Here is a 26579-nt window from a genome sequence, read left to right on the forward strand (position 1 = left end):
TACACATGTTGTAATCCCTAGAGAAACGTCAGAGACAGACAGACACACACACCTATGCAAAGAAATAAGCCCAATAAATGAATAAATGAATTACAATGAAGCTCTATGGGCACCTGAGTGGCTTAGTTGGTTAAGCGTCTGCCTTCAGCTCAACTTATGAACCCAGGGTCCTGGGATTGAGCCCCACAGTGTGCTCTCTGCTGAGTGGGGAGCCTGCTTCTCCCCCTGCCTCTGCCACTTTCCCTGCTTGTGTTCTCTCAAATAAATAAATAAATAAATAAATAAATAAAATTGGCAGGGCAATTATTTTTTATTCACATAGAAGTAATTTCCTATTATTTAAACTAATACAGACTGGTTTTTAAGCCTAATAATGAGCTAGTACTGATGTCTCCTCCCAAGAAATCAATGATCTGTGTTTCCTGAAGAAAGTGAAAAAGAACAAATTAATTCAGAAATAGAAGGAAGAGAATAATAATGATACAGGTAGAGATCCACAAAGTAGAAAAGAGACCATAGAAAAAATGAGCACAGGCATCTGGGTGTCTCAGTGGATTAAGCCTCTGCCTTTGGCTCAGGTCTTGATCTCAAGGTCATAAGATCGAGCCCTGCATCAGGCTCTCTGCTCAGCGGGGAGCCTGCTTCCTCCTCCCACCTCTGCCTGTCTCTCTGCCTACTTGTGATCTCTCTCTCTCTGTCAAATAAATAAAAATCTTTAAAAAATAAAAGAAAAAAAATGAACAAATCCAAAAATTAATTAGTTCTTTGAAAAGATTAATACAATTGATAAATCCCTAGCTAGACTGACAGAGGGAGATATTGGGGGGTGTAAGAAGGGACACAATATCAAACATAAAAGAGGTGACATCATTACAGACTCTGTAGGTATTAAACTAATACAGGAATTTTGTGACTAACTCTATACCAGGAAATCAGACCACTCAGCTGAAATAGGCAAGTTCTTTAAACAAAACTTACCAAGTATTAGTTGAGAATGCTGATACAAAGCTTCTGGTATGCCTGTACCTTGAGGGCCAAGCTCTAAGTGGACTGGGCAATTAAATGTCCAGAGGGGTACTGAGTCAGGCAAAGGACCTTAGATAGGTCTGAGGGGACATGGAAAGAATAAAGAGGAGTCGCAGCCCTACAACGGTTTCAATCTCAGTGTGAGAGACCTAGCCTTTGGGCACATACTCCAGCACCATCAGCTGGTGGCCACTCAGTCCAAAAAAGAGAACTACAAAATGTAGCCTTTCTGAAGTCCCTCCCAGTGTGGGGACCAATTTGGTCAAGGTAGGGTTGGGTTTTTCTGGGGAGCTCCCTACCCAGACCTACTAGGGACCAGGCCGATGTGCCTGCGGAGTAGGAGGCCGCTTGAAGAAAGCAAAAGGTAATCTTGACAAATGTGGCCCCAAGTAGCCAGTCCATGGCCCCTATATCCTCAGGATCCAACCCAGAGCCCATCTACCTTTAGGACACAAGATCCCAGACCACTTCCCTCATCCCTGGAAGTATGGCCCCTTGCACCAGGGCTGCCATAGCCAAGGACACCTTTTAAACTCTCCACATTTTTATTGATTTCCAGGAGGAATGAGGGTCAGTCCACCACTTCCAGGTGAGTCCAGCCTCTAGCTGCGGTGTGAGGCATCAATTCCAGACTGGAGAAACTACTTGCCAAAGATACCATTAGCAGCGTGAGTCTGCAGCTGGATCAACTTTCTAGACAATCTGACAAAACAGAAGTGGTAGAGGAGGGAGGCATCAGGTGTCCTCCCTGGTGAAATCAGGGCAGACCTCACTGAGACCCCTCAGGAAGTAATTAGCTTGGTCAGCTGCCAGCCAAGACCCCTCCCACAGGTGGGCCTCCTTCCAGGTGCTCTAGCTGACCAAACCACTCTCTGCTCCAGGGCCTTTCCCTGCTTTCAGTTTCCCTCGTAACCCCAGCAGACTAGCCACACTAACCAGTGTGTTGGGAGGAGGTGCAGGGAAAGGGCCCTCCTGGCAGAGGGCACAATCTGGGCAAAGGCAGGAAGGAGGAACCCAGCTCACAGAACCAGAGGAAAAGTTCACCTGCCACCTGGAGCTCCACTGGGTCACTGAGCTTAGACACAAAGGGTTTGGGCGACCACCACCGGTAGCGGCAGCTGTAGTTGGCCGCGTGCTTCGGCCCCACATAGGTCACTACAAGGTCTGCTGAAGGGTGGCTGGACCAGAGTCTGGCTATAGGCTCCTCTTCGCCTGCCCGAAGCAGCTCGAAGGTGACCTCAGGCAACTGGCCCTCGCAGCGCAGGATGGCATCACGGCCTGGAACCACTGCCCCACTCCACAGGGGCCGGAGCTGTGGTCTGAGAGGGGTTCCTGGCCAGAACAGCTGGGTCAGCCCAGTGAGTGTCGTCCCCTCAAGTAGCAGCTGCCCCAGCCCCTCAATGCCTTCCTTCCTCCCACTAAACCCAGGCCTGCTGGCAGCTCCATCCCTCCAGGATGCTACCCTTTGTCCTCACACACCTCTCCTTTTACTGGTTCTGAACAGACGCAGCTCCTCCTCTTGTCCTCCCAGTCACCCTTTTCCCCAAGACCTTGCAAGTTCCCTAGACTCGGACTTGCTCTGAGTCTTCCTGGGACCCCTAGCATTTGGCAGTCAGGGCCTCAGGACAGTGTCCCCAAAGGAAGAAATGGCCAAGGGAAATGGTGTTCCTGGCAGAGAGCACAGGAAATAAGCCAGATGCGAGGTGTGTACCCCAGCCGAAGTTCCGTTGGTCCGAAGGGTCTGCTGTGCGGGCGGAACCAAGGCCCGGTGCACTTCTCTAAAGCACCCTTATTTGCTCCTGGTTCCCGCCCACTGCTCACCGGCTACACGCAGCTCCAGGTGCGCACTGGGCGCTGAGCCCTCGAAGGGTGGAGCCGTGTCCACGTAGACGCAGCTGTAGTTGGCAGAGTCCACCACCGAGACGTCCCGCAGCTCGAAGGTGGCCTCTGTCCCCGCGGGGCTCAGAATACGGTACACTCGGCGCTTGGCATCCTCGCGCATCAGGGCGAAGCGCAGGCCAGCCCGGGGCGCCCGGCACCGCAGCTGCACGAGGGCGCCGGGCGCGGGGTGCAGCATCGCGGGCTCGGCCGAGAGCTCCGGCGCTGGGAGCGTCTCTGCGGGGAGGACACGGGCTGATCTGAGCGCGGAGGGGAAAGCTTGGGCCTCTCAGGCGATCCAGCCTCGCGCCTTCTGCCCGCAAGAGTCCGCGCAGCCCGCTCTGCTCCCTCCCACGAGGCCCGCTGGCCCTTCTCCGCTTAAAACCGCACAGCCCTCCAGGCCTCGCTGGATCCCTCACACAGTCCTACACTATTCTTTATTAATTTGTCCATTAAGAAAAAAAAAAAAAAACACGTGGGGAAGGAGTTGACTCTTGTCATCAAGCCCACAACATGCGGTTGCAAGAGCACGCATGCTTCCCCGCAATTCGGGATCCTCTCTTGGGGTTGAGGCTCCCTGTCCTTGGCAGGTCCTGCAGCCCCAGACTGGCTCCCTTCAACAAACAGGCCTTGGGCGCCCACTCACACCCAGGAGACAAGAGGAGACCCCGGGCAGGTGGCAGCACCTGCCGGTGCCAGACTTGTGTGTTGACCCAGTTTTTCTTGTTGGAGCCTTGGGATTGCTGAGCTAATTGTCCTATTCTCAGTTGGGGAAACTGAGGTCAGGCAGACAAGCTGGGATTGAGCCCCAGCTAGAGCCCTGCACTTCTGGGGGACCCCTTCCCTGCATCCTTGCTGCTGCTCCCCACCCCTGCAGCGGAGTGGCTCTGGCCCTGCCAGCCCCATGGCCTCGTGGCTGCCAGGCTTACCGTCGCTCAACAGCAGCTCCACGGGCGCACTGTCCGGGGACCAGATTTGCTCGCCACGCAGCCTATAGCGGCAGGTGTAGAGACCTCCATTCCCGAGAGCCACCGGGTTCACTTGAAAGAAGACGCGGTCTGGGCTGGTGGAGCCCCTGGGTACCAGCAGCTCCTTCTCGCCCTGCCGCAGCTGGAATTCCACGCCGCTCAGGGGAGCCACGCAGAGGAGGGTCACGCCGGCTCCCCTGTGCAGGACAGCTGCAGACTGTCCCTGGAAACTCAGCGTGGGTGGCAATGGTGCTTCTGCAAGGCAGGGAACGTCCCTGGGGCTCGAGTCCCCAATAGCTATCCCCTCCCACCTTGGGACTGTTCCTGAGAAATATTCGCTCAGCCAGACCTCCAGACCTCTGCCCTGCTGTGGCAGTCCCAGGAACACCTTTCTTTGTGGCCCATCCCCAGGCCACCCATGGCGCCACAGTGTCAGTGTTCAGGTCAGGTGTGATCCACCCAACTGTGTGACCACTGTTTCCCAGACCTAGTCCTGGGCAAGGGTATTCAGGGTTGAAATCAAGGTAAATGCAGCTCTGTCCTCCAGGAACCTCCCACCCCAGGAACCCTCTGGGGTGGTCTGCACACTCACCCAGCTCCTCAACTGTCACAGTGGCACTGGGCTCAGAGGGTGTGCCTGCTTCGTGGGTCCTGTAGCTGCAGCTGTAGTTGCCTGGGTGCAGGACTGTGAAGGTGGTCTCTATGTCTTTCGGGGCCTCAGCCACTTCCAAAAACTGATCATCGCCTTCCCGCCTCAGCAGGAAGGTCACACCACGAAATCCCCCACGGCACACCAGTTTTGTCTTCAGACCCCGTGTGATCCAGGACACCGGCTCAGGTGAGAGCAAAGGTGGGGATAGGGACTCTGCGTGTGGAGCAGGGTGGGTGGAAGGGTCTGAATGACTTGGCCCAAACAGACTGGGATCTCCACACTCATGGAAACGGGTGGGAGGGGCACCTGGGGGCTCAGTCAGTTGGGCCTCGGACTCCTGGTCTGGCTCAGGTCATTGGGGGGGGGGGGGGGCTCCGTGCTCAGTGGGGAGTTTGTTTAAGGATTCTCTCTCCCTCTCACTCTGCTCCTCCCCACCATGCACATGCTCTCTCTCCAAAATAAATAAATCTGAAAGAGAAAGAGAGAGAGGGAGGGAAGGAAGGAAGGAAGGTGGGAAGAAAATGAAAGGAGAGAAAGAGGAAATGTGCTGGGCTTTTCCCAAGCGATTTCTGGGGATTCAGTTATTTATTCCTCACAACCTTCCGGGATCAGTGCAAACATCACCCTCATTTTACAGATGAGGAAACAGAATCAGAGATGTCAGATGACTTGCCAAAGGCCACCTAGCTGCTCAGGGACACCCCTCCCCACCCCCACCCCCATGTCAGAAAAGTAGGACCAGGAGAGTGAGGAGTGGAGGAAAGGAGGAAGGGAGGCCTGCCCCGCACGTAGCCCTTTCCCCACTGTCTCGCGCCTCCATTAAAGCCTCCGCACACCTGCTCCGGTCACCTCCAGGAGGTTGCTCAACTGGGTCCATCCGCTCTCCAAGCCAGAACGGCAGCGGTAGAGGCCCCGGGTGTCACTCGTCACTGCTCCTAGTGGGAACCGGTGCTCCATGGCGGGTAAGTCGAGGTGCACAAGTTCTTGGGTTACCCCATCTTTGAGCAGCTCAAAATCCAGGGTCTTCAGGCGGGCCTGGCACACCAGCGTCAAGCCAGCCCAGGGCTTCAGCAGCGATTCAGCCTCTGCCCACAGGTCTGGCGTGGGATCAAATACTGCGTGGCCAGTGGTGGTCAGTGTGGGGCTCCAGGACAGGGGCTCACCTCTGCAGGTGCCCACTTCCCCCCAAGACCCGACCCGGCCTCACCTACTGCCGCCTCAGTCGCTGGGCCCAGTGAGAGACCTGTAGAGAGGGCACCTGTGAGGCCCCCATTCCTGTCCCTTCTCCTCCCTCCTGCCCCAAGGGAACGCAGCCCCAGCAACCTCACCCCAGAGCATCAGGAAGGCCCCAAGTGTGGACATGATGGCCAGTCTCCCTCCAGCCAGGGACTATCTGGGATGATAAAGCTCACACGAGGCGGAGGGCAGCAAGGGTCATTGACCTCTTTCCTATCATTTGTCCTTCCAGAAGCGGGGGCCTGCAGGGCGTGGGGACAAAGGACAAAACTCCAAGGTCTTTGGGAGCCTCATCAATAACTATAATCAATAATTATGTATAATTATAAACTAAGCAATCAATAATAAAAATGATTTTTAAAATAGTATAATAAAATAGCAAACTACAGCAAATAATACATTAGCAATTAAAATGACTTAAAAATGAGAAATACAATTTTAAATTTTAAAACAAAAATTAAAATAATGTAGTAATTACTAATTGATCAAGGAAATTTTCAGTTTCTAGTGTTTGTGGGCCCTGCCCCAGGGCTCCCAGGGAAGCTATACTTTAACATTTACTAAGATCAAAATGACTGCACAAAACCTCAGAGCACGGGCTCTATGTCTGCCTAGAGCACATATTGTATATCTACTTCATTAAAACAACAAAAACAAAACAAAAAGGAGCATTCCAAACTTAAAGATAAGAAAAACAAAAAACCACCCTGGGTCCCAAAAGATGAAAGTCGTACAGGCTTGCACATACTAAAAACACAAGAAAAAGTCTGAAACTCTGGAATGTCCTTCAACATGATTTGTAACTCTTTTTTTTTTTAAGATTTTTATTTATTCAACAGGCAGAGATCACAAGCAGGCAGAGAGTCAGGCAGAGAGAGAGGAGGAAGCAGGCTCCCTGCTGTGCAGAGAGCCCGATTCGGGGCTCAATCCCAGGACCCTGAGATCATGACCTGAGCCAAAGGCAGAGGCTTAACCCACTGAGCCACCCAGGAGCCCTTTAACTCATTTTTTTAAAAAGATTTTATTTTATTTATTTATTTAAGAGAGAGAGCATGCATCAGTGGGGGGAAGACAAAAGGAGGAGCAGACTCCCCACTGAGTACCCCTGGGATTATTGCAGGACCCTGGGATCAGACCTGGGCCGAAGGCAGACACTTAACTGATGGAGCCACCCAGGTATTTGAGCCATCTCTTCTTTGTGCAGACTGTATCCTGGGCACCTGCCCTAACTTGGGCTGAAATAAAACTCTTACTTCTCTTTAAACATTTTTAAAGGGTTTGTTCATTTTGCATCAACATTTCTTGGCATACTCAACAGGATGTCAGAGCAACTCGCCTGAGAACACGTGGGGATCATCTAGAACTCTGCGTTTGGTGCGAGCACAGGCCCTCTGTGCCCCTCTGGCTCCTTTGCACCTCACAGGTGTTTCTGGTGAGATGTCCTGATATCTGGACTTCTTCAATTTGGGTTGACAGTCATGACTTTTATTTTAACTGTTCAGGGTTACCAGTGATGTCCTCTAGGTGGGAATAACCTGGGAGGGGGGGGAAGTCGATTGGTTGGTTGTTTTAATTTGGCATTATACTAATGGATGTTATTAATATATAAGGCTTAAGTAAATTTTCTCACTAGAAATATAAGAGACTAAATAACTCAGCTCCAAAGAGAAGGGACACAGGAATTTCCCATCTCATAAGGTAAGTGATGATTGGCTCATGCAGGGGTGCCCACATAAGGATTAGTCATGCATTGCTCCAAAACCCTCTATGGTCCTAGACCTTCCAAGGAGAAATGGATACACAGAGAGTGTACCACGGCCATTCAAAAGTAACACCCACAAGCGGCACACTCTCGATCCACCACTTTTAATATCCTTAGATCTTAGACAAGCCTTATCCTAAAAATAAAACCCAAACTAAAAGGAGTAGGGAACTGTGCTTCAAAAGCCAGACCAACACCCAGAAAACGAAAGACCACCCATGGGGAACCCAGGCAGGCTACCTGTGCATATGCACAGAGCCTACACTTGCAGGTGCTGACTTCATTGAGACAGGTAAGCATAACCTGAGTGGGGTTCTTTTGACATGTCTGAACTAGTTTATTTATGTGCGCAATTAAAGAAAGCCAACTGTAAGACTAAGTAACCAGAAACTAGGAAGCCATTTGGTTGAGTCAGTGAAGTCCCCAAATTGTGGGGAAGAACCAGCAATCCCAGAGGTACTCTGGGCTTCATTTGGTTTGTCTGTTGCTACAGTTTTTGGTATCTTTGCATACGACCGGCCATGTTCTAACTGGAAATGGAAAATAACTAATAAATGGACCCATAAATTATAATGCTATCTTACAATTAGATTTGATTTAATAGGGGCACCTGCATGGCTCAGTGTGTTAGGCCTATCCCTTCGGCTCAGGACATGATCTCAGGGTCCTGGGATTGAGCCCCATATCGGGCTCTCAGCTCGGCGGGGACCTTGCTTCCCCCCCCACCTCTGCCTGCTTCTCTACCTACTTATAATCTCTCTCTATCTGTCAAATAAATAAATAAAATCTTTTTAAAAAAGATTTGATTTTATAAAAGGGGGATATTTGGAAATTGGGTCTTTAAGGTCCTGTGCACAAATAAGAGTGAAACAAAGGCCAAGTTTTATTCACATCTTGTTTGTATACATGTATCTATGTGTGTGTTATAAATGGGAGGTATTTCCTCTATCTCTGGATGGTATAGCTAAAACCAATTTGTAGAGGAGCTCTATTTCATTGCTTTAAAGGCAAGTCCTTGTACAAACTGGGCATGCTAAAACTCAAAAGGTTAAAAAGTAACCCTAGTGTTTTCTTTTTTTTTTTTTTTTAAGATTTTATTTACTTATTTGACAGAGAGATCAGAAGTAGGCAGAGAGGCAAGCAGAGAGAGAAGAAGAAGCAGGCTCCCCGCTGAGCAGAGAGCCCAACACGGGGCTCCATCCCAGGACCCTGAGATCATGACCTGAGCCCAAGGCAGAGGCTCAACCCACTGAGCCAACCAGGTGCCCCAACCCTAGTGTTTTCAAGTTCACATGATCTGGGATAAAATTACGTACGTCCAAACTTGTATGTTACTCCATAATAAAAATGCATCATAGGAAGGAACTAGAGGAACAAAAATTAAGACATCTGACCCCCTTCCCGATGGTCAGAATAATGAGGGAAAGGAGGAGGAAGATAGGCAGACATCTTAGAAATCCTAAATTCGCACCCCCTCCTCCAAGCACAAGCACCAGAACCAATGTCCAACCCATTGCCTGCTCTCCTTTCAGAGGGCTACAAAATACCCAGAGGAAAAGACAGGAGACACAAATTTTTTTAGGATTTTCCTTTTAAGTAATCTGTATACCCAACATGGGGCTTCAACTCAGAAACCTGAGATCAAGAATTGCTTGGGACACCTGGGTGGCTCAGTCAGTTAAGAGTCTGCCTTTGGCTTAGGTCATGATCCTGGTATCCTGGGATCTTCGGCTTCCTGCTGATCGGGGAGCCTTCTTATCCCTGTCCCTCTGCTGCTCCCCCATTCCTGCTCACTCGCTCTCTCAGATAAATAAATGGCATCCTTAAAATTGAGTACTTACAACATCCAACCTAGTTAGCTGAGGAAGGCCTGTGGAGATAGCCAGGCTGGAATCCTGATCGAGAGGCCTGAGCAAAGTGTCCTCCCCTCAGGTGAGACTTCTCAAACTGACCGTCCCCATAAGGCCCTATTTATAGGGCAGATAAGAGGGTTTGAAATTAAACATGTGTTTGCCTACGTGCAGTTTGGAGCAAGCTGCATTTCCATGTTATCATGTTTCTGTATTTTCAAGGAGCCTGGGTGTCTGCCTCCCCTCCCGGATTCCAATCTGGGGGGCCAGCCCAGCCTGGAGCAGAAGGAAGCAGGAGACAAGATTTGTAGCTCTTGGCCCCCAAACCAGAAGGGCCAGTTCTGACCTGGAGGCAATATAATATACTTCAAACCAGCAGGCTCCCAGGGTTATTCACACAGCACAAGGCTCACAAACAACTTTTTTTTTTTTTTAAGATTTTATTATTTATTTGACAGAGATCACAAGTAGGCAGAGAGGCAGGCAGAGAGAGAGAGGTGGAAGCAGGGGCTCGATCCCAGGACCCTAGGATCATGACCCGAGCCGAAGGCAGAGGCTTTAACCCACTGAGCCACCCAGGCATCCCATCACAAACAACATTCTTTAGCCTGCCTGTGTACAGACACATAAGCATACCTGGCACATACACAGTCCGGGTGGCTGGCTATGTGGGACAAATCGCAAAAACATCCATCTGTACAGAGCATGTACATTACATCTATGTTTGCTCAATACACGTGCACCATCTTTCCTCATAAATAATCCTACATTTCCTTACCCTTTTATCAAGATCTATTTCAAGGATTGTTTGGATTTTTCCTTCCTGTCTGTTCAAGTCTATTCCAAGGTTGCATTTGTTCCTTCAAACTGTACTTACTGGAATTCTTTTACCATCCCTGGATCTTTGTTATAAATCTGCAAAACCAGATCTAAGGCAGGCACACGTACTATGTCTGCTCATCATTTGGACTTTAATAGAGAACATATATCACTTTTAATCTTCTCACCATTTATGTTACAATAGGTTCCCCCCAAGTGATGCCAGCAGGCCACGTCCAGGGACCCAGAGGGAGTCCCCCAGGACCAGGTAAGAGGGTCCTTGACTTCATGTAGGCTCAAAATTAAGCCCAACCTGGCAAGAGGTGAGAGCAGAATTTACTGAGGATAAAGAGATAGCAGATGCAGACAGAGTGTCTGGGAGACTCAGAAAGGAAAAGAGCATGAGGAGTGTCTTTGTTTGGGGCCTGGGGGCTTTTATGGAGGATGAAGATCTGGTGTACGTGCCCCCCAGGCATCCAGGAAACCTGGGAGAGCATCTTAGACTATCTGACCAAGAAGGATGGGATACAACACTGGGCTGGATCAAATGTAACTACCCATATGGGCCAACTTGCAAAGACTGGGTTTAAGGTGTTAGATTGGGTAGCTTGAGGGAGATTTTTGTTTGGTAGGTTGACCTGGACTCACAGTGCCCTAAATTGGATGAGGCCGAATCGCCAGAACTTTCCCAGTACACCATGGAAGAAAGAATCCAAGGGCATAGGGGCATAGGAACGTTGGCGTAGATTTGTTATGTGTGATCATACAAATTCATAGTAAAGAGGAGGACGGCCTTGTTTTAATGACATTGTGAAACAGGTTAGTTGGGAGGGGACCTGCATTCCTGAAAAGTGCCAGTGGGCTCCAGGCCAGTTTGGCCTTGGGAGATGCTGCCATCAGGACTGATTTCAGAGATCAAAGGCCAGCTTAACAGAGCTCAAGTGACAGAGCCCCGCAGAGATGTGCACACTAGCCATCACCGGTGGCAGCAATGAGGTGGTGATCAGGATGTTTGAACCCTCAGAGGGGCTGCTTCTGTAGGAAGAGGTTTAGGATGACTTCGGGGACTTAAAGAGTCTCATCTTCAGGGATATTGTTCTTGCTAGTGCTTTTTCTCTCCTGGTATGCAAGGACCACCACAATCACCTCATTTTCATGTGGCAGGAACAACAGCACACTTTCATGGCTTGCCTCAAGGCTATCAACTCAACTTTCTTTTTATCTTTTGTAATCTCTGTAGAGATCCTGATCAGCCTGACTTCTGACAGGACATCACACCCATGTGTCATTGCTACTACCCGGATGACATTGGCTGACTGGACCTAAGGAGCATGATGTAGCAGGTCCATTAGGCCATTATGTGAGTTAAACACATGCCAGGGTCTTAACCTCCTCTGTCGAGTGCCAGGGATCCAGAACATGTTAAGATAGCCCCCTTGCCGCAGTCTCAGCAGATGTAGGGCTTCTCGCCTGAGTGCAGGCGCCCGTGCTGGTGCAGCTCGGAGCAGCCACGGAAGGTCTTGCCACACTCGGGGCAGCCGTAGGGCCGCTCACCGGTGTGCGCATGCTGGTGCTACAGCAGGCCCGAGCGACCCTTGAAGGCTTTGTCGCACAGGGGGCAGGTGAGGGCCTGGCGCTGCTGTGCGTGTGCCGACTGTGACTCAGGTTCAAGCGCTGGTTGAAGGCCTTGTTGCACTCTGGGCACGCGTAGGGCTTCTTGCCCGTGTGCACAAGCCGGTGCTCCACAAGGTGCGACAACAGGGCAAAGGCCTTGGCGCACTTTGTGCACTCGTATGGCTTCTGCCCGGCAATGGGCACCCGTGGAGGCCCCTGGGTCCCCTCGCACAGTCCCCACAGGGCAGGTACCCTAAGAGGCAGGACCTCTGGGCCAGGGCCCGGCTGTGGCGGTGGTGCTCAGCCGAGTGCATCTTCTGGTGGCGGTGGAGGCCGGAGCAGCTCACGAAGGCCTTGCCACACTGGGTGCACTCATAGGGTCGCTCGCCGGTGTGGATGCGCTCGTGCTGCAGCAGGCTCGAGGTGCGTGGAAAGGCCATGCTGCACTGGTCGCAGATGTAGAGCCACAGCGCCGGGGGGTCAGGAGCACCGCAGCCGGGACCCGAGACCTGACCACACTGAGGACACATTAAGGGGCCCTTGGCCATCTGCGGCTGCTTGTCGGAGCCAAGGTGCTCGCCACACCAGGCACAAAGGAGGGGTGGCCATCCACACCGTTTCCTGCGCAGCTGGCAGGGCGTCTGGGTGAAGCCCTCGTGGCAACGGCAGGCCTGGGGCAGCTCCTTCAGGGGCTTCTGCTGAAAGAGGGTCACTTGCAGCGTCTTTGGGAAGGCCTGGGTGCCTGTGCGCTGTTCCTGTGACCCATCCTCTGTGTGGACCTGGCACAGCTGGGTCCTGGGGCAGCACCAGCACAGCAGCTGGCCTCCACAGTGATCACACACCAGGGGCTTCTCCTCCGGAGGTGTTCTGTGATGCTGTGCCAGGCAGCAGTTACAGCTGGAGGCCCTGGTATTGACTGGGCACCAACAGGGGCCCTCCCCAGCATGTGGTCCCTGGGGAATGATTAGGTCGGGGTTCTGAGAGGAGGTGGGGCCACATGGTTCTTTTACCAGGGATCCCACTCCTGCACTCTGGCGAGTCCCTGGACTGGGGCTCACACCAAGGCCCCAGCTCCAGGAGTCCCTGTCTTGGGGAGCCGTCTTGCCACCTGATGTCCCTCCATGTAGGTCTCCCTCCTGAGAGGAGTGTCTCTTGGCTGGGTCCTCTTGCCAGAGGCCTCCACTCCATCTTGGGCCTCTTCTCCTGGCCCCTGTAGGCTCCCTGGAGATCTGCCTTGGGGATGCCTTCCTGCCTGGAGTTCTGGGCCCAAGCCTCCATCCTGGGGCCAGCCCCCAACAGTGTCCTGTGTAGGATCTGAAAGAGCAGAGGAGAAATGGAGGTTGGCAGTTCCTGGAAGGGGAGAGGTGAGAACTGCCAAAGAATGATGACCCCAGGACTGATAGGGTTGCTCCCACCTTTTCGTAGCCCAGGGAAGAAAGAAGAGAAATGACATCAGGACATGAGAACACTGGAACCTCCTGCCCTGACTCTGACATCTGCCACGGTCTAGGATGTCAGAGAGGCCCCAGAAAGCACCATCCCTACTCTTCACCAGTTGCTGGAGCACCATCATCCTTGACTTGGGACCTCAGCAGCTCCTCCTTTTAGCAAGACATACCCCAATTACTCAGCTGCCCACTCCCCAGAATCACAGTCCAATCCCAACCACCAGCTTCCTGGCAGCACACCCTACTGACTCCCTGCCTTGACCTGGCCCAACCCCCTTCACCTGCCATCAGCCAGTTCTTCTGGGAGGTGCGAGGTAGGGCTCATCCGACAGCAGGGCTGGACACCAGCTGTGCCTCTCCCCACTTCTACCAAGCAACGTTGGTTCTCTCAGGTCTGGCAGCCTGAGAAACAGGCACGATAAATGTAAAGTGAACAGCCGATCTTGGGGGCCCTGATCATTCCAGCAGCGACCAACACCAAGAAGGCCCAATGTCTCCTGTTACTATTTCCAAGTTCCACTGTGGCTGTTAATTTTCTATTGCTGCTGTAACAAATTACCACAAATTTAGTGGCTTAAAGCAATGCGAATTTATTAGCTCACAGGTCTGGACCTTCTGGAGGCTCAAAGCCTGGATCTGTTTGCTTGTCTTTTCCAGCTTCTACATGCCACCTACTTTCCTTGTCTCATGTCCCCGTCTTCCATCTTCAGAGCCAGCAATGAAACATCAGACTGCCCCTCCTGCCTCTTCTATACAAAGACACTGATCACACTGGGCCCACCATAAATAATCCAGGATAATCTCCCACATCAGGATCCATTATCATACCTCCTAGTCCCTTTTGCTGTGTGATTAACAGTCACAGGTTCTAGGGACTTTGGGGGAAGGTGGGGGGTGTTCTGCCTACCACAGTGGCTTTTTCTGAGCTCTTTGTATGCTTTACTGGGAAAACACAGTGTATGAATCGAGATGCCACTTAGATGAAACAAAACTGAATGTTTGGTCCACAGTCACAAAGGACACACGAGCAGCTCAGAGCAGTCCCATCTGGGTGGGGGCTTGCTTGGCAGGAGACAGTGAAAACATGTAGAGTGGGATGGGTGATTCTGATGTGCAGCAAACGTACAGGGAGAGGTCAGGCTGAGAAGGCCCACCTGGAGGGTTGGAATATAGAAAGGAAAAGGACAAGGGGCACCTGGGTGGCTCAATTGGTGAAATGTCTGCCTTCGGCTCAGGTCACAATCCCAGGACTCTGGGATTGAGTCCTGTGTCGGGCTCCCTGCCTGGCAAGGAGCCTGCTTCTCCCCCTGCTTGTTCTCTCTTTCTTATAATCTTTCAGGGGCACCTGGGTGGCTCAGTGGGTTAAAGCCTTTGCCTTTGGCTCGGGTCATGATCCTGGGGTCCTGGGATCGAGCCCCTCATCAGGCTCTCTGGTCAGTGGGGAGCCTGCTTCCCCTTCTCTCTCTCTCTGCCTCCCTCTCTGCCTACTTGTGATCTCTCTCTGTCAAATAAACAAATAAAATGTTAAAAAAAAGAAAACTTTCATTAACAGTGGGACGCTGAAGGGCCCGCATTAAGGGTCGTTTGTCTGGTCACATACTCAGCAAGTAAGCCGTCGGAGGCATGCTCCGAAGAAACGAAGGTGGCAATATGGACAGGACCACACACTGTGACCTGACGTTACTCAGACAGTCCTCACTCCAGTCACATGTGGTACTACCAACCCTCCTGTGACTTTCAGGCCTGTGTGAGTCTGGCCTTCAACCCAAGGTATGTGAGGCCACCTTTCTCCAGCTGCACCTCAAAGCCACTTAGTGTCTGGGTGGACTAAGACTTTACAGGGCCACATTCAGACCCAAAAGGAGATCAATCCTTGCTGGCTCTCTCTCCCATGGGTGGCACCAATGGGGGCTAGGGAATCCAACATCTTCCCCACTGTGGCAACTACCACTATGTGCCTTTGTTTCTCCACCTGACAATTTAGCCACCTAGAGCTTGAAACCCAAGCAGAGGCGCTCAGAGCCCCCAGAGTAAGAGACTTCAAGCAAGCAGGAGGACACCTGGGGGACACTGAACATGGGCATTTTGTACCCCAGTGCCAGAATGTCCATGGTGCCGTTATAGAGGGAGGCAGCAGGAGGATGTGAGGGGCACGTCTCTTTCCCAGACACTTGTGGATCTGAGCCCCAGGATATTCTCCCCAGGTAAGAAATGGTTACTATCCTACCCCGATACTATGTTTCTGCCTGTCTGCCCTGAGACTGGACTATGCAGCTCTCCAAAAACAGGCGTGGGGAATGACATGGGCTAACTAGGGAGCAAGCAGCTGTGGGCTCCACGTGCCCACCTGTGCTGACTACCCTAACAGTAGGTGGGCAGGAATCTAACCTGCAACGGACACTGTGCCCAGGGTTGAAGGACCGTGACTGTTGCAGAGTCCTCATTGGACCCAGCTAGGGAAGGTCAAGGGACGAGCTTTCTCTGGAATATGCAGCTTGCTGTGCAAATACAACAGACAAGCTGGGGGTCCAAGTTTCAGAAGGTGTCCCTTGTACACTGGCATTGGCAAAACCGTTGTACTTTGTACGTTGGACCCACTGTGGGTAGACTGACCAGCCTCTTCCAGCTAAGGCTCCACACTCAGACTTTGTCTGAATGAGGACATTTGGGCAGGAAGACCTGGCAAAAAGCAATTGCACAACGCATTCCCACGCAGCTAGTGGGAGTGGAAAGTGATGCAAACAGCTTCTGTGAAAAATGGCCTGGCAGTTCCCCAAAAGGTGAAACGGTGTCACCACATGACATGGCAGTTCCACTCCTAAGTATCTCTCCAGGAGAAATGAAAACAGGCTGTCAAGCAAAAACTTGCACATGGATGTTCATTATAGCATTTTTCATAACAGCCAAAAGGTAGAAATAACCCAAATGTCCAAAAACTGATGAATGGATGAACGAAATGTGGCGTTTCCACATGCCATATTACTCAGCAACAAAATGGGATGAAATACTAATACACGGATGGGCCTCAGAAAACATCATGCTCAGTGAAAGAAGCCAGACACAAGAAGACTACAATGTATAATTACATTTATGTGAAAACCCAGAAGAGGCAAATCCACAGACACAAAGGGTAGACTGGTGATTGCCAGGGGCTGAGAAAAGGAAAAATGGGAATGGAGAATAATGGTTTCATGAGTATGCAATTTCATTTTGAGGTGCTGGAAATGTTTTGGAATTAGACAATGGTTGCACAACACTGTAAATATAGTAAAAACTAAAATATGTTAATAACCAACCTCAACTGTACACTTCAAAATGGTTCATTTATGTTACAGGAACTGTATCTCAAAAAACAACAAAGGAAAGCACCTGCAGCACAAAGCATTCCTGCCTCCGGTGTGCGGCAGAGCCCCAGAGGTGAGCCTGCCTGGCCACACCCTGGACATCATCTGAGCCCCGGCCGGCCATAGGGACAGGGATGCATGGGACGGAGGGATGTGTGTGTGTGTGTTTAACAATACTTTCATAATGAGAAAAACAAGGTCTTCAAAACTGCTAGGTAAAAATAAAATATGAACTTCCCCCACATGCCCAAGTGGATTGTACACCAAGCAGAGTTTCCACATCAGCGGCTTAACCTCTGTGTTAACAGCATTCTCCCCTGGACCCAGACTTCTCTTCAACCAAGTGTCTCTTAATCCACTCATCTCAAGGAGAAAACTCTTGGTAGGAAGCTAGACACACCTGCTGTACCAATGGGCATCAAGCTGGGGCCCAGGGAAATGCTTCATGGTGTCTTGAGGCCCAGGGCACTGTCATCACTGATTTACAGATGGGAACAAAGGCTGAGAGTTGGCGAAGGAGCTCGCACCCCATTCTGACCATGGAGCCGTCCTCCATACCAAGCTAGCCACTGGCTCTCCACCACCACCCACAGAAATCACCTTTTGCCTCTCACAAGCCTCCCTTGCATCCCCACCCCCAGCCTCTGCCTCTAGGCATGCAGGTTCTGCAGGGTTCCTTGGTCTGTCTCCCCAAAGCCAGGCTGACTCCTTGCAGTGGCCAGGCACAGAGCTATTGGAGAAGCTATAAGCACTAATATGGGGACGATCCTTTCTTTCCTCCTCATACAACTGTAACTCCAGGGTGAACTCTGGCTGCTCACAGAGAAGAGGGGGCCCTCACAGTGAGTGTTGAGCAGCAGGAAGGCAGGTACCCAGATTTCTGTTTCCGAGGAGGAACCAGGACTTCTATAATCGTACTTTCTGGAAGCCCCACAGCCAGGATCTGGCATGATACCAAGTTGCAATGCCCCAGATGTGAGGGACAGCAAGACCTCTGCCCCAGGGCTTCCAGTAAATGCTGTCCCTGCAGGGTCATGGTTGCTGGCCTCATATCCTGGTTTGCACAAGAACCTGGCAGCCAGAACAGGACTTTGTGGAACTCAGAATGAGCTCTTGGAACCTCAGGAATCCAGAGGCCAAGGACCCACCAGAATGGGAGAACACATCTGGGACAGCCTAACCAACCCAGGACAGCCAATCACCATGGAATCAGTGGACAGGGCAGAGGATGGGTGGCCTGCAGTGTGATGTCACCCAGGACTGGGTAGGTTCCACCAAAGGAAGGTGTAGTGGACTGAATGGTGCCCCATCCCAAAAGCTACCTATACACCCTAACCCCCAGAACCTGTGAAGGTGACTGACCTTAGTTGGGAAAGGATATTGCAGTGAGATCATCACGCATTCCCTGGGTGGGGCCTAAATGCAGTAACAAGAATCCTTGTAAGAGAAAGAAAGAGTGCGAGAAAAGAGGTGGAAGCCAACACTCGAGTGATGCAGCCACAGCCCAAGTGACCTCTGAAACCATCGGTGCCACGACAATTGCATGGGATGGTCTCTGCCTCAGAGCTTTCAGGGCCTGGAGCCCTGATGATGTCTTACTTCAGACTTCCTGGCCTCCAGAACTGAGAATATCTTTCTACTGTTTCAAGCCACCCAGATGGTTGTAATCTGTTATAACAGCCACAGAAAATCAATAGAGACTGGTCCAGCACCCCTCATAGGATGAGTGGGTTTAGGTGTGGGGGCCCTCCTGATCTCTGGTGACATCCAGTCCGATGTCTGCTCTGTGCTGAGGGTCAGGTAAGACTGGGTGGTCCCAGGAAAAAGCAGCAGCTCCCACCTAGCAGGAAGAAACCCTGAACTCACAGAACGTGGGGACCAAGGGTCACCCATTAGCCATGTTCACAGGGCATCTCCCGACTGTCCCCAGACACCCGCTCCCATAGGTGGCTTCCTCGGCCCATCTACCACGACAGAAACCTGCCTCCCGACGTCGGACATAGCAAGTGGAAGCTGCCGCCCACGGCCGAGGCTCCCCGCCTCCCGGCCTGCACCTCCAAACTATCCTACCTGTACCCGGAGGGCCTTCAGTCATGGACCTGGGACCGGAGGCTGAGCTCAGCAAGGGCTCCCAGAAGCGGGTCTCCCCGCTGCACAGCGGCTGTCCCAACTGTTCTGTCAGTGCCTCCCCATCTGCCCCGGGTAAGCTTGCCCCGCAGCCTGAGCGCTCCCCCAGCCTCTCTAACGCTCTCCGGGCTGCCCGTGGACGGGACAGGACACACAGCGGCCACCGCCGGGTAAGCAGGAGGCTGAGCAAGGGACGTAGCCCGGGCCAGCCCGGCAGAACCGCACGACGACAGCACGTGGGGAAAGGCTGGCAGGGCGACCGTCCTCCGCGTCGGGACACACCCCACTGAGGCCGAGGGCCGTCTGCCTGCTTCACCGGGCGGTGCGCGGACGCACTCCGAGGGCGGGTACGCCTCCGCGCTGCACCTGTCCTGCCGTGATGCGCCCACCCTTGGGCCGCCTGGGGTCAGGGACGGGGCCGTTCCAGGGCGCGGGCCAGAACGCACGAGGAGGAAAGCAGGGTTAGTGCGGGGACAAGAGACGCACGCGAGGCGGCGTGACAGCGGGGGAGGAGCGGCTCTCCGGCCTCCCAGCGACCGGAGCGGCGGGACCGGGCCTGACGAGGAGCCGGCGCCTGCACGCAAGCCGAGGCCGACGGGCGGGCCGGGGGCTCCGGGAGGCCAGTGTCCTCAGCAGGAGGCTCGGAGCTTGATTCTGGGACCCGCGACGGTGGGGCCCGGGCCTGCTGCCTCCGCACATGGGGCTCAGTGTCCACGCTCCGGCCGGCGCGCGCGGCAGCCGAAAGTGGAGCCGACAGACCCGTCCGGAACTGAAGGCCCGACCTGCGGTGGCCAGCCGGACCCCTGGGCAAGCGGACCGGAAACGCGCGAGGCAGGCCTCCGCCCAGAGCCCGCCCGCCGAAGGAGGGGGCAGGAGGCCGGGGAGGGTGGGTGGAGGCGCGCTGAGTGCCCGGAGGTCCAGGCCTAGCGGGCTGGAGTCGCGGGTACGCGCCGAATGCCACTTACTCGCTCGAGGGCGGCCCGCACGGGTCCCCTGGTCCCCTCCCCGCAGGCGGCGCAGAGCCTGACACCCTCCGCCTTCAGGCCACCGCGGCACTGAGGGATTAGAGCCCCTGCGGGAGAGAGCCGGAGCCCTCGCGGAGCCTGCCGGGAAACGTAGTCCCGGCGCGCTCCCGCGGTCCGACCCCTGGACTCCGGTTGTCATGGCAACCGCGGCCCTCTCAGCCCAGTCAGCGAGGTAGGGCTTTTGCGTCGTCGGCGAGGAGACAGCAGCCTGGACTGACTCGGGCGCTTCCACCTGTCACAGAAATGCTCCGCCTTCCGTCTCCGTAGAAAGGAAGAGTGGGGCTGATGCTGGAGGCAGCACTAGAAGAGTCCTCCCCGCACACGCTGGTCACCTACGGGGGTGCTTCAGGAGTGAGAACCCGGGTCCCCAGGGCACTGGAGAGAAAGTGGGGTTCCACACCAGGAATCCAACTCTCTCGGCTTGTCAGGTCTCTGGACTGGCCTCATGCCGAAGCCAGAGCCCTGGGAGCCTGTGCCCCAGAAAACTGTCGCGCCACCTGCCACCTCTTCACGCAAGTCCCTCTGCCGAGGGCAGTATCCCAACACGGTGCTCCGCCGGGAGCTTGGCTTCACGACAGGTTTCTCCTGAAGTCCCAAGGCACTGGGGACTGGGAATCAGCCTCGGGGCGTCTTCACTGTGCAACACCCTGGGCCGGAGCCTCCATTCTGGGGCTGGCCTTCAATTCAGAATCCTAACAGCAAGATCTGGGAGCGCCAAAAAGAAATGGAGAGGCTGGCAATTCCCAGGAGGGGAAAAGGGTGCAAAGGAAGCAAACCCCAGCAGATGAGGGGGGTCTTAGATGGCTTGAACAGATTTGCTAGTCCAGAAAGCTGTTAAAAGGTGGGAGACATAAAGAAGGCATTTCGGGGGCGCCTGGGTGGCTCAGTGGGTTAAAGCCTCTGCCTTCGGATCAGGTCATGATCCCTGAGTATTGGGATCCAGCCCAGCATCGGGCTCTCTGCTCAGCGGGGAGCCTGCTTCCTCCTCTCTCTCTGCCTGGCTCTTTGCCTCCTTGTGGTCTCTGTCAAATAAATAAATAAAATCTTTTAAAAAAGAAGAAGAAGGCGGCATTTCGTCAGAAACTGAAGGCAGCCAGAAAGAGGGGTCACCTCTTTCTCTCTAGGCTCCGTTAGACTGTCTGCTCTCTCCTGTCAGACCACGGGCCTCCTGCTGATTTCTGCCTCTCTCTGACCTATCCTCATTATCAGCTGCCCTGTACGTACTCCAGACTGCCCACGTGACAAGCCACACCCAATGCTAACTGTTGGATGGCTGTGTCAGGCTCATGATGGGAACTGTTGCTGACCTGGGTTTAGAGTCCCACGCATGTGTGTGGTAGATAGAATAATGGACCCCCAAAGATGTCCACGTTCTAATCCCCACTCCTGGTGAATATGTTACCTCATATGGCAAAAGAGACTTTGCAGATGTGATTAAAAATCATGAGATAGGGACATTATCCTAGATTTTTCAGGGATCCAATATAATCACAGTAGTCCTTACAAGAGGGTTGCTGAGAGAGTCGGGAAGGAGATGTGATGATAGAAGCAGAGGTCAGCGTGCTGTAGTCACAAGACAGTAAATATGAGCAACCTTTAGGACCTGGGAACGGAGAACCTAGATTCTCCCCTGGAGTCTCTGGAAGGATTGCAGCCTGCTAGAAGAGGATTGTGACCTCTCTCTGTCAAATAAATAAATTTTTTAAAGGATTTTATTTATTTATTTGACAGAGAGATGACAAGTAGGCAGAGAGGCAGGCTCCCCACCGAGCAGAGAGCCTAATGCGGGGCTCGACCCCAGGACGCTGAGATCATGACCTGAGCTGAAGGCAGAGGCTTAACCCACTGAGCCACCCAGGAGCCCCAAATAAATAAATCTTCAAAGAAAAAAAAGACTGTTCCAAGGTTCTCAAATCCAACCCAGAAACTCATCTCCCCTATCCTTACTCCCAAGTGCCCCAAATAAGGAGACAGGTCTGGATCTGATCTAGTATCGCCATCCCAGCCCTGTTGCCCCAACCCCACCCACAATTCCAGAGTCATCCTGAATATGTGGCTCTAATTTACAACTGTGCAGACTAAAACTAGGGAGGGGGCTTAGGTTTGCTGACCCAGCATCTGGCCAAGTGGACTGGCCCAAGCACCTACCACTGTCTTAAAGTCTAGATATGTGAATCTTCGCTATGCAAGGTGACACTCTCCCCCTCCCCAACCCTTTTCACATTATGGGGTTTTATGGCAGGAACTGCCTCTTGCTCTCCAGTGCACAGCAAGTCACTGTTTCAGGGTCTATAAAGGAGTCTATTTGGGGCACCTGGGTGGCTCAGTCGGTTAAGTGGGCGATTTTGATTTTGGCTCAGGTCATGATCTCAGGGTCCTGGGATCAAGTCGTGTATCAGGCTTACCCCTTAGTGGGGAGTTGGCTTGAGGAGTCTTTCTCTCCCTCTGCCCCTGCCCCCACTTGCTCATGCTTTTTCTCTAAAAGAAATAAAAAAGATGTCTATTATCAAATGACAGTAGGCCAGTAGCCCACTCAGTAGCCCAGGGCACAGGATCCAAACTGGCCTTGTCTCATTCTCCAACCCCCCCAGTTTTGTTTTGTTTAGTAGGTTCCATGCTCGACTCAGGGCTCAAACTCGTGACCCTATAAATCTAAAGCCACATGCTCTACCAACTGAATCAGCCAGCACCCCTGATTCTGTTCTTATGTCTATGCTGAAGGGGGAAACTGAGGTTCAAGGTGGTGGGGCCCTCTCAGCTTTTGAGGAGAAAGAGGCAGGGTTAGGAGCTTCCCCTTGGATCCTGCTGAGTGTGGGGGCACTGTTACCTCTGCCTCTCTCAGCTTTCCTGCTCCGCCCCACCCAAGCACCTTCCCAAGGACCTCCCCCAGGACAAGGGAGGGCCCCCAAGGGTCAGAGAAGGTCTGCCGGACCAGGGAAGAGCCCATTTATCCCCTCCCCATCCCCCCACAGACCCCAGTGGTAGGTCCAAGGCTGCTGTTTGCACCTAACAGGGCAGAGTTCAGGGATAAGGGCCACAGGTTGTAGGGGCTGGGGGCCTTGGTGTCTAGATGCAGTTCCTGTGCCCCCAATGGCAGCCCAGGATCTAACCCCATGCTCAGGCCAGCTTCAGGGTATATCCTTCTGAGTCCAAAGCGGGGAGCAGCAGCTCTTTCTACCCAAGGTTCCTGTCCCCGTGTTTAATAAAAACGACCATTTTGTACCAAATCAAAACAAAAACCAAAAAAATTCAAAACCCAACTAAAAACCAAACAAAGAAACAGTCCAAGGGGGCACAGAGTCTCTGGTCTGAAACACTCCTGAAATGGGGTAGGGACAGGGGCTAGTCCTTAAAATCACTCAAGCAGTACACACCTAAGGTGGATGCTGAGGACCTGCTATGAACATGCTCAGAGAGTGGGCAAATGGGGTCACTGGGGATCTACAGAGGACCACTTAAGTCAAGTGGCTGGGCCCCTTGGGGTCTGGCTTGGGGGAGCATCCCCTTGGAGGGAGAGATAGGCACCAGGAGGTAAGGAGCCCCATGCAGTCCTGGAGAGATACTCCACTAGAGGCTGCCGCATTATCCTGCCAGCCAGCGTGGGTGAGCAACCGCACTGTCGCTGCCTCTGGGGAGCCCACCAAGACTTATCCACGTCCCAGCTCAACTCCAGGGAGTAGGTTTAGGAGTCGCCAAACAATCGGGGTGTGTGAAGTTGTGGGCACAAGCTCTTCAGGAGAGCCACCGGGTCAATGGGTGAGGCCACAGCGTGGCAGCGGCACGGCCACCAGAGCTGACCCCCTGCACCAGTCCAGTGACGTCAGCATCAACAAAGGACCCAGGTGCATCAAATAGACTGGAGGCTGCCCCCGCCTCCAGTCCACCTGCTGGGCACAGTCCCTGGCCCCATATCCAGGCTCCTTCCCAACATCCGCCCGCAGCAGGATGTTGCAGTAGTCATAGAGAGACGACAGGGGTACCCTGGCATGGGATGAAGAAAGCTCAAGCCGGAAAGGGTCCTGCCTTCTTTTTTTTTTTTTTTTTTTTAAAGATTTTATTTATTTATCTGACAGAGAGAAACCACAAGTACACTGAGAGGCAGGCAGAGAGAGAGAGAGAGAAGGAAGCAGGCTCCCTGCTCAGCAGGGAGCCCGATGCGGGACTCGATCCCAGGACCCTGAGATCATGACCTGAGCCGAAGGCAGCGGCTTAACCCACTGAGCCACCCAGGCGCCCCAGGGTCCCGCCTTCTAAGAGGCTTAGCAACCCGAGCGTGCGAGTGTGCGGTAGGCCGACCCGCGAGAGGGGCTAGCGCATGCACGTGGGGGCCAGGGCCAGTGGAGGGCAGTCGTGACCTCCAGGCCCACTCCTCCTCTCCGAGCCTGCAGCTGCGCTTGTCTGTGAGGCGGCCATGACCTGGACGAAGAACGAACCCGCTACCGCACTCGAAACCCGCGTTAGGTGCACCGTCAAGTAAGCCGCCCAGGAGCGCGAAGAGCGCGAGCCTGACTTCTGTCCTCATTAGACATGGCGGCCTTGGCCTCAGAGAGATCTCTGCACTTGTGCAAGGGCCGCTTAGACCCGGCAAGTACTGGCTATCAGAACATCCGCCAGGCTGGCTCATGGGGTCACTTTTTCCAAGCGCGCGTGCGCAGGGTATTTATGTCTTTCGTTTGCCACCGGGCGCCTTCACATTTTTGTTCCGGATTGGTCCTTGGGTATTACGTGACTTTTTTGCATACGCCTTGTCCCCGCTGACCCGGAAGTTTTCACCCCCTTTAAAAGCTTGGGCCCGAGATTCGCGGTCTCTTCCTGTCTGTGCCAGGGCGGCGCGTGGTTCGCGGTGATCGGTTGTGACGCCCCGGCTGCGCCCTCAGGTGAGGCCGCCGCGGTGTCGGGGTGGGGGGTACGAGGAACGATTCAGGATTTTCCGGGACGCGATGAGCGATCCCTGAGGCTCGGGGCTTCTTCCGGGGGAGCTTCCCGTTTTTCTCCGGAAAACGTGCTGAGGAACGTGGAGGCATAGGAAAGTTACAATTTCTCGGTGTCCCGCTATCTCTGTACCTTTGCCCGGGAGCGGAGTTCGGGGGCCGTGCAGTCGTGAGTTGAGATAGGAGGTTTCCGTTCTTAGCACACGGTCCAATCCGCGGCCAGTGCACGGTTTTTCCTCTAGTAGCTCCTTGTATGTCTTTGGTGTCGGACACGCGCTGTGGCATTTGCTTTATGTGCGGAATTCGTGTGGTGGCCCTCGGTGGCAGACCCGGGTTTCCATTTGACTCCAGAAAAGCAGAGCGGAAGCAGCCTAACTCTCCCCCGTGGCAGAGCTCGTTAATGACCTGGCTGGGATTCGAATTCCAGCGGATGCGGTGTCGGGGTACCGGGTATCTCCCTTGCAGACACGGTCCCCGCATCCGTTGTTGGCCGGGGCCTGCCAGCGCCTGGTTCCCGGGGTCCTTGGTGAGAGAGATGCTTCTTTTTTTTTTTTTTTTTTAAGATTTTTTTTTTTTTTTTGACAGACAGAGATCACAAGTAGGCAGAGGGCGGGGGGGGGGGGGAGCAGGCTAACTGCGGAGCAGGGAGCCCGATGCGGGGCTCGATCCCAGGACCCTGAGATCCTGACCCGAGCTGAAGGCAGCAGCCCAAACCACTGAGCCACCCAGGCGCCCCGAGAGATGCTTCTTGCTCACATTACAGCTAAGTGTTTTTCTAGGACCCAGAAAGGTGGGCCCAGACGTCACTGTCTTCCTGGGTTCCACATAAATTCCTAGGTGGCCCCGTGTGGGCCAGCCTCGCAGTGGTGGGTGTGTCTGGGCTTTGACAGTTTGTGTTCCTAGGATGACGGAGTGGGAGACGGCTGCACCTGCGGTGGCGGAGACCCCTGACATCAAGCTCTTTGGGAAGTGGAGCACCGATGACGTTCAGATCAATGACATCTCCTTGCAGGTGAGAGGGGCTTGTGGTGGTTGCGCTCTCTCCAGCTAGGGGGTTGGGGGCACACGTGGAATCTTCCAGAAGGGGTGACTTGAAACTCTTTGCTGTAGACTTGAAGATGTGACAGGTAAAGGGGGGGCTTCCTGGATCACCACATCCACAGTGTCTGTTTTTCCTTCGTATTTTGTTAACCCGGTTGCTACACACGATGGTTCCCACGGGGGGTTTGTGTCCATGTTTTGGTTCTGTTTTTCTTTTTTTGTTGTTTTTGTTAAGATTTATTTATTGAGGGGCGCCTGGGTGGCTCAGTGGGTTAAGCTGCTGCCTTCGTGGCTCAGGTCATGATCTCAGGGTCCTAGGATCTAGTCCTGCATCCCTGGTGAGCAGAGAGCCTGCTTCCTCCTCTCTCTCTCTCTGCCTGCCTCTCTGCCTACTTGTGATCTCTCTCTCTGTCAAATAAATAAATAAAATCTTAAAAAAAAAAAAAAGATTGATTTGAGGAGTGCCTGCATGGCTTCATTGTTGTGTCTGCCTTGGCTCAGGTCATGATCTCAGGGTCCTGGGGTGGAGCCTCCTCTGATTCCTTGCTCAGGGGAAAGCCTGCTTTTTCCTCTGCCCACCGTTCTCCCTGTGTATGCTCGCTCTGACAAGTAAATACTTACTTTTCTTTTCTTTTTTTTTTAAGATTTTTATTTATTTATTTGACAGAGGGAGACACAAGTAGGCAGAGAGGCAGGCAGAGAGAGAGGGAGAAGTGGGCTCCTTGCTATGCAGAGAGCCTGAAGAGAGCCTGATGCGGAGGTCAATCCCAGGACCTTGAGATCATGACCTGAGCCGAAGACAGAGGCTTTAACCCACTGAGCCAAAGTAAATACTTGCTTTTTTTTTTTTTTTTTTTT

General features: G+C 53.1%; 2 protein-coding genes and 1 long non-coding RNA gene across 7 annotated transcripts in view; 2 read left to right on the top strand and 1 right to left on the bottom strand.

Moving 5' to 3' along the window:
* Positions 1-1552: 1552 nt before the first annotated feature.
* Positions 1553-5959, bottom strand: A1BG (alpha-1-B glycoprotein). 3 transcript variants are annotated; one of them, XM_059381953.1, is made up of 8 exons: positions 5853-5958; positions 5732-5767; positions 5361-5639; positions 4465-4557; positions 3834-4127; positions 2848-3141; positions 2071-2358; positions 1553-1728 (listed from the first exon to the last, which is right to left on the bottom strand). In XM_059381953.1, exons 1-8 carry the CDS (start codon positions 5884-5886, stop codon positions 1712-1714), a joined length of 1335 nt encoding a protein of 444 aa, XP_059237936.1. In that variant the 5' UTR covers positions 5887-5958; the 3' UTR covers positions 1553-1711. The 3 variants fall into 3 exon arrangements, with proteins under 3 accessions (XP_059237936.1, XP_059237934.1, XP_059237937.1); XM_059381951.1 differs by having other exon boundaries at positions 4465-4737; positions 5853-5957; XM_059381954.1 differs by lacking the exon at positions 2071-2358 and having other exon boundaries at positions 4465-4737; positions 5853-5959.
* Positions 5960-6753: 794 nt separating this feature from the next.
* LOC132005160 (uncharacterized) lies at positions 6754-14799 on the top strand. Of its 3 annotated transcripts, none has more exons than XR_009400741.1 (5): positions 6754-6936; positions 7079-7192; positions 10397-10459; positions 11432-13169; positions 13911-13996. It is a non-coding gene; the product is annotated as an uncharacterized LOC132005160 (long non-coding RNA). The 3 variants fall into 3 exon arrangements; XR_009400742.1 differs by lacking the exon at positions 13911-13996 and adding an exon at positions 13231-13316 and having other exon boundaries at positions 6762-6936; positions 11432-11551; XR_009400743.1 differs by having other exon boundaries at positions 6763-6936; positions 11432-11551; positions 13911-14799.
* Positions 14800-24516: 9717 nt separating this feature from the next.
* Positions 24517-26579, top strand: part of RPS5 (ribosomal protein S5) — a 5758-nt gene continuing 3695 nt past the window's right edge. The window contains exons 1-2 of the mRNA XM_059381990.1: positions 24517-24626; positions 25584-25692. Of these exons, the coding sequence (XP_059237973.1) occupies positions 25585-25692 (108 nt within the window). The 5' untranslated portion in view covers positions 24517-24626; position 25584. The remainder of the gene's footprint in view (positions 24627-25583; positions 25693-26579) is intronic.

The sequence above is a fragment of the Mustela nigripes genome, chromosome 17 (assembly GCF_022355385.1).
Source record: "Mustela nigripes isolate SB6536 chromosome 17, MUSNIG.SB6536, whole genome shotgun sequence".
In the NCBI taxonomy this organism is placed as follows: Eukaryota; Metazoa; Chordata; class Mammalia; order Carnivora; family Mustelidae; genus Mustela; species Mustela nigripes.

What these genes read in the sequence shown, in the direction of transcription:
- A1BG (XM_059381951.1), bottom strand. Translation starts at nt 5,886, where the DNA reads ATGTCCACACTTGGGGCCTTCCTGATGCTCTGGG. An exon ending in GGAGCTGCTGTTGAGCGACG is followed by an intron (nt 3,142 to 3,833) that starts GTAAGCCTGGCA and finishes TCCTCCCCGCAG; the next exon opens with AGACGCTCCCAGCGCCGGAG. An exon ending in CCTGGAGCTGCGTGTAGCCG is followed by an intron (nt 2,359 to 2,847) that starts GTGAGCAGTGGG and finishes TGTTCTGGCCAG; the next exon opens with GAACCCCTCTCAGACCACAG.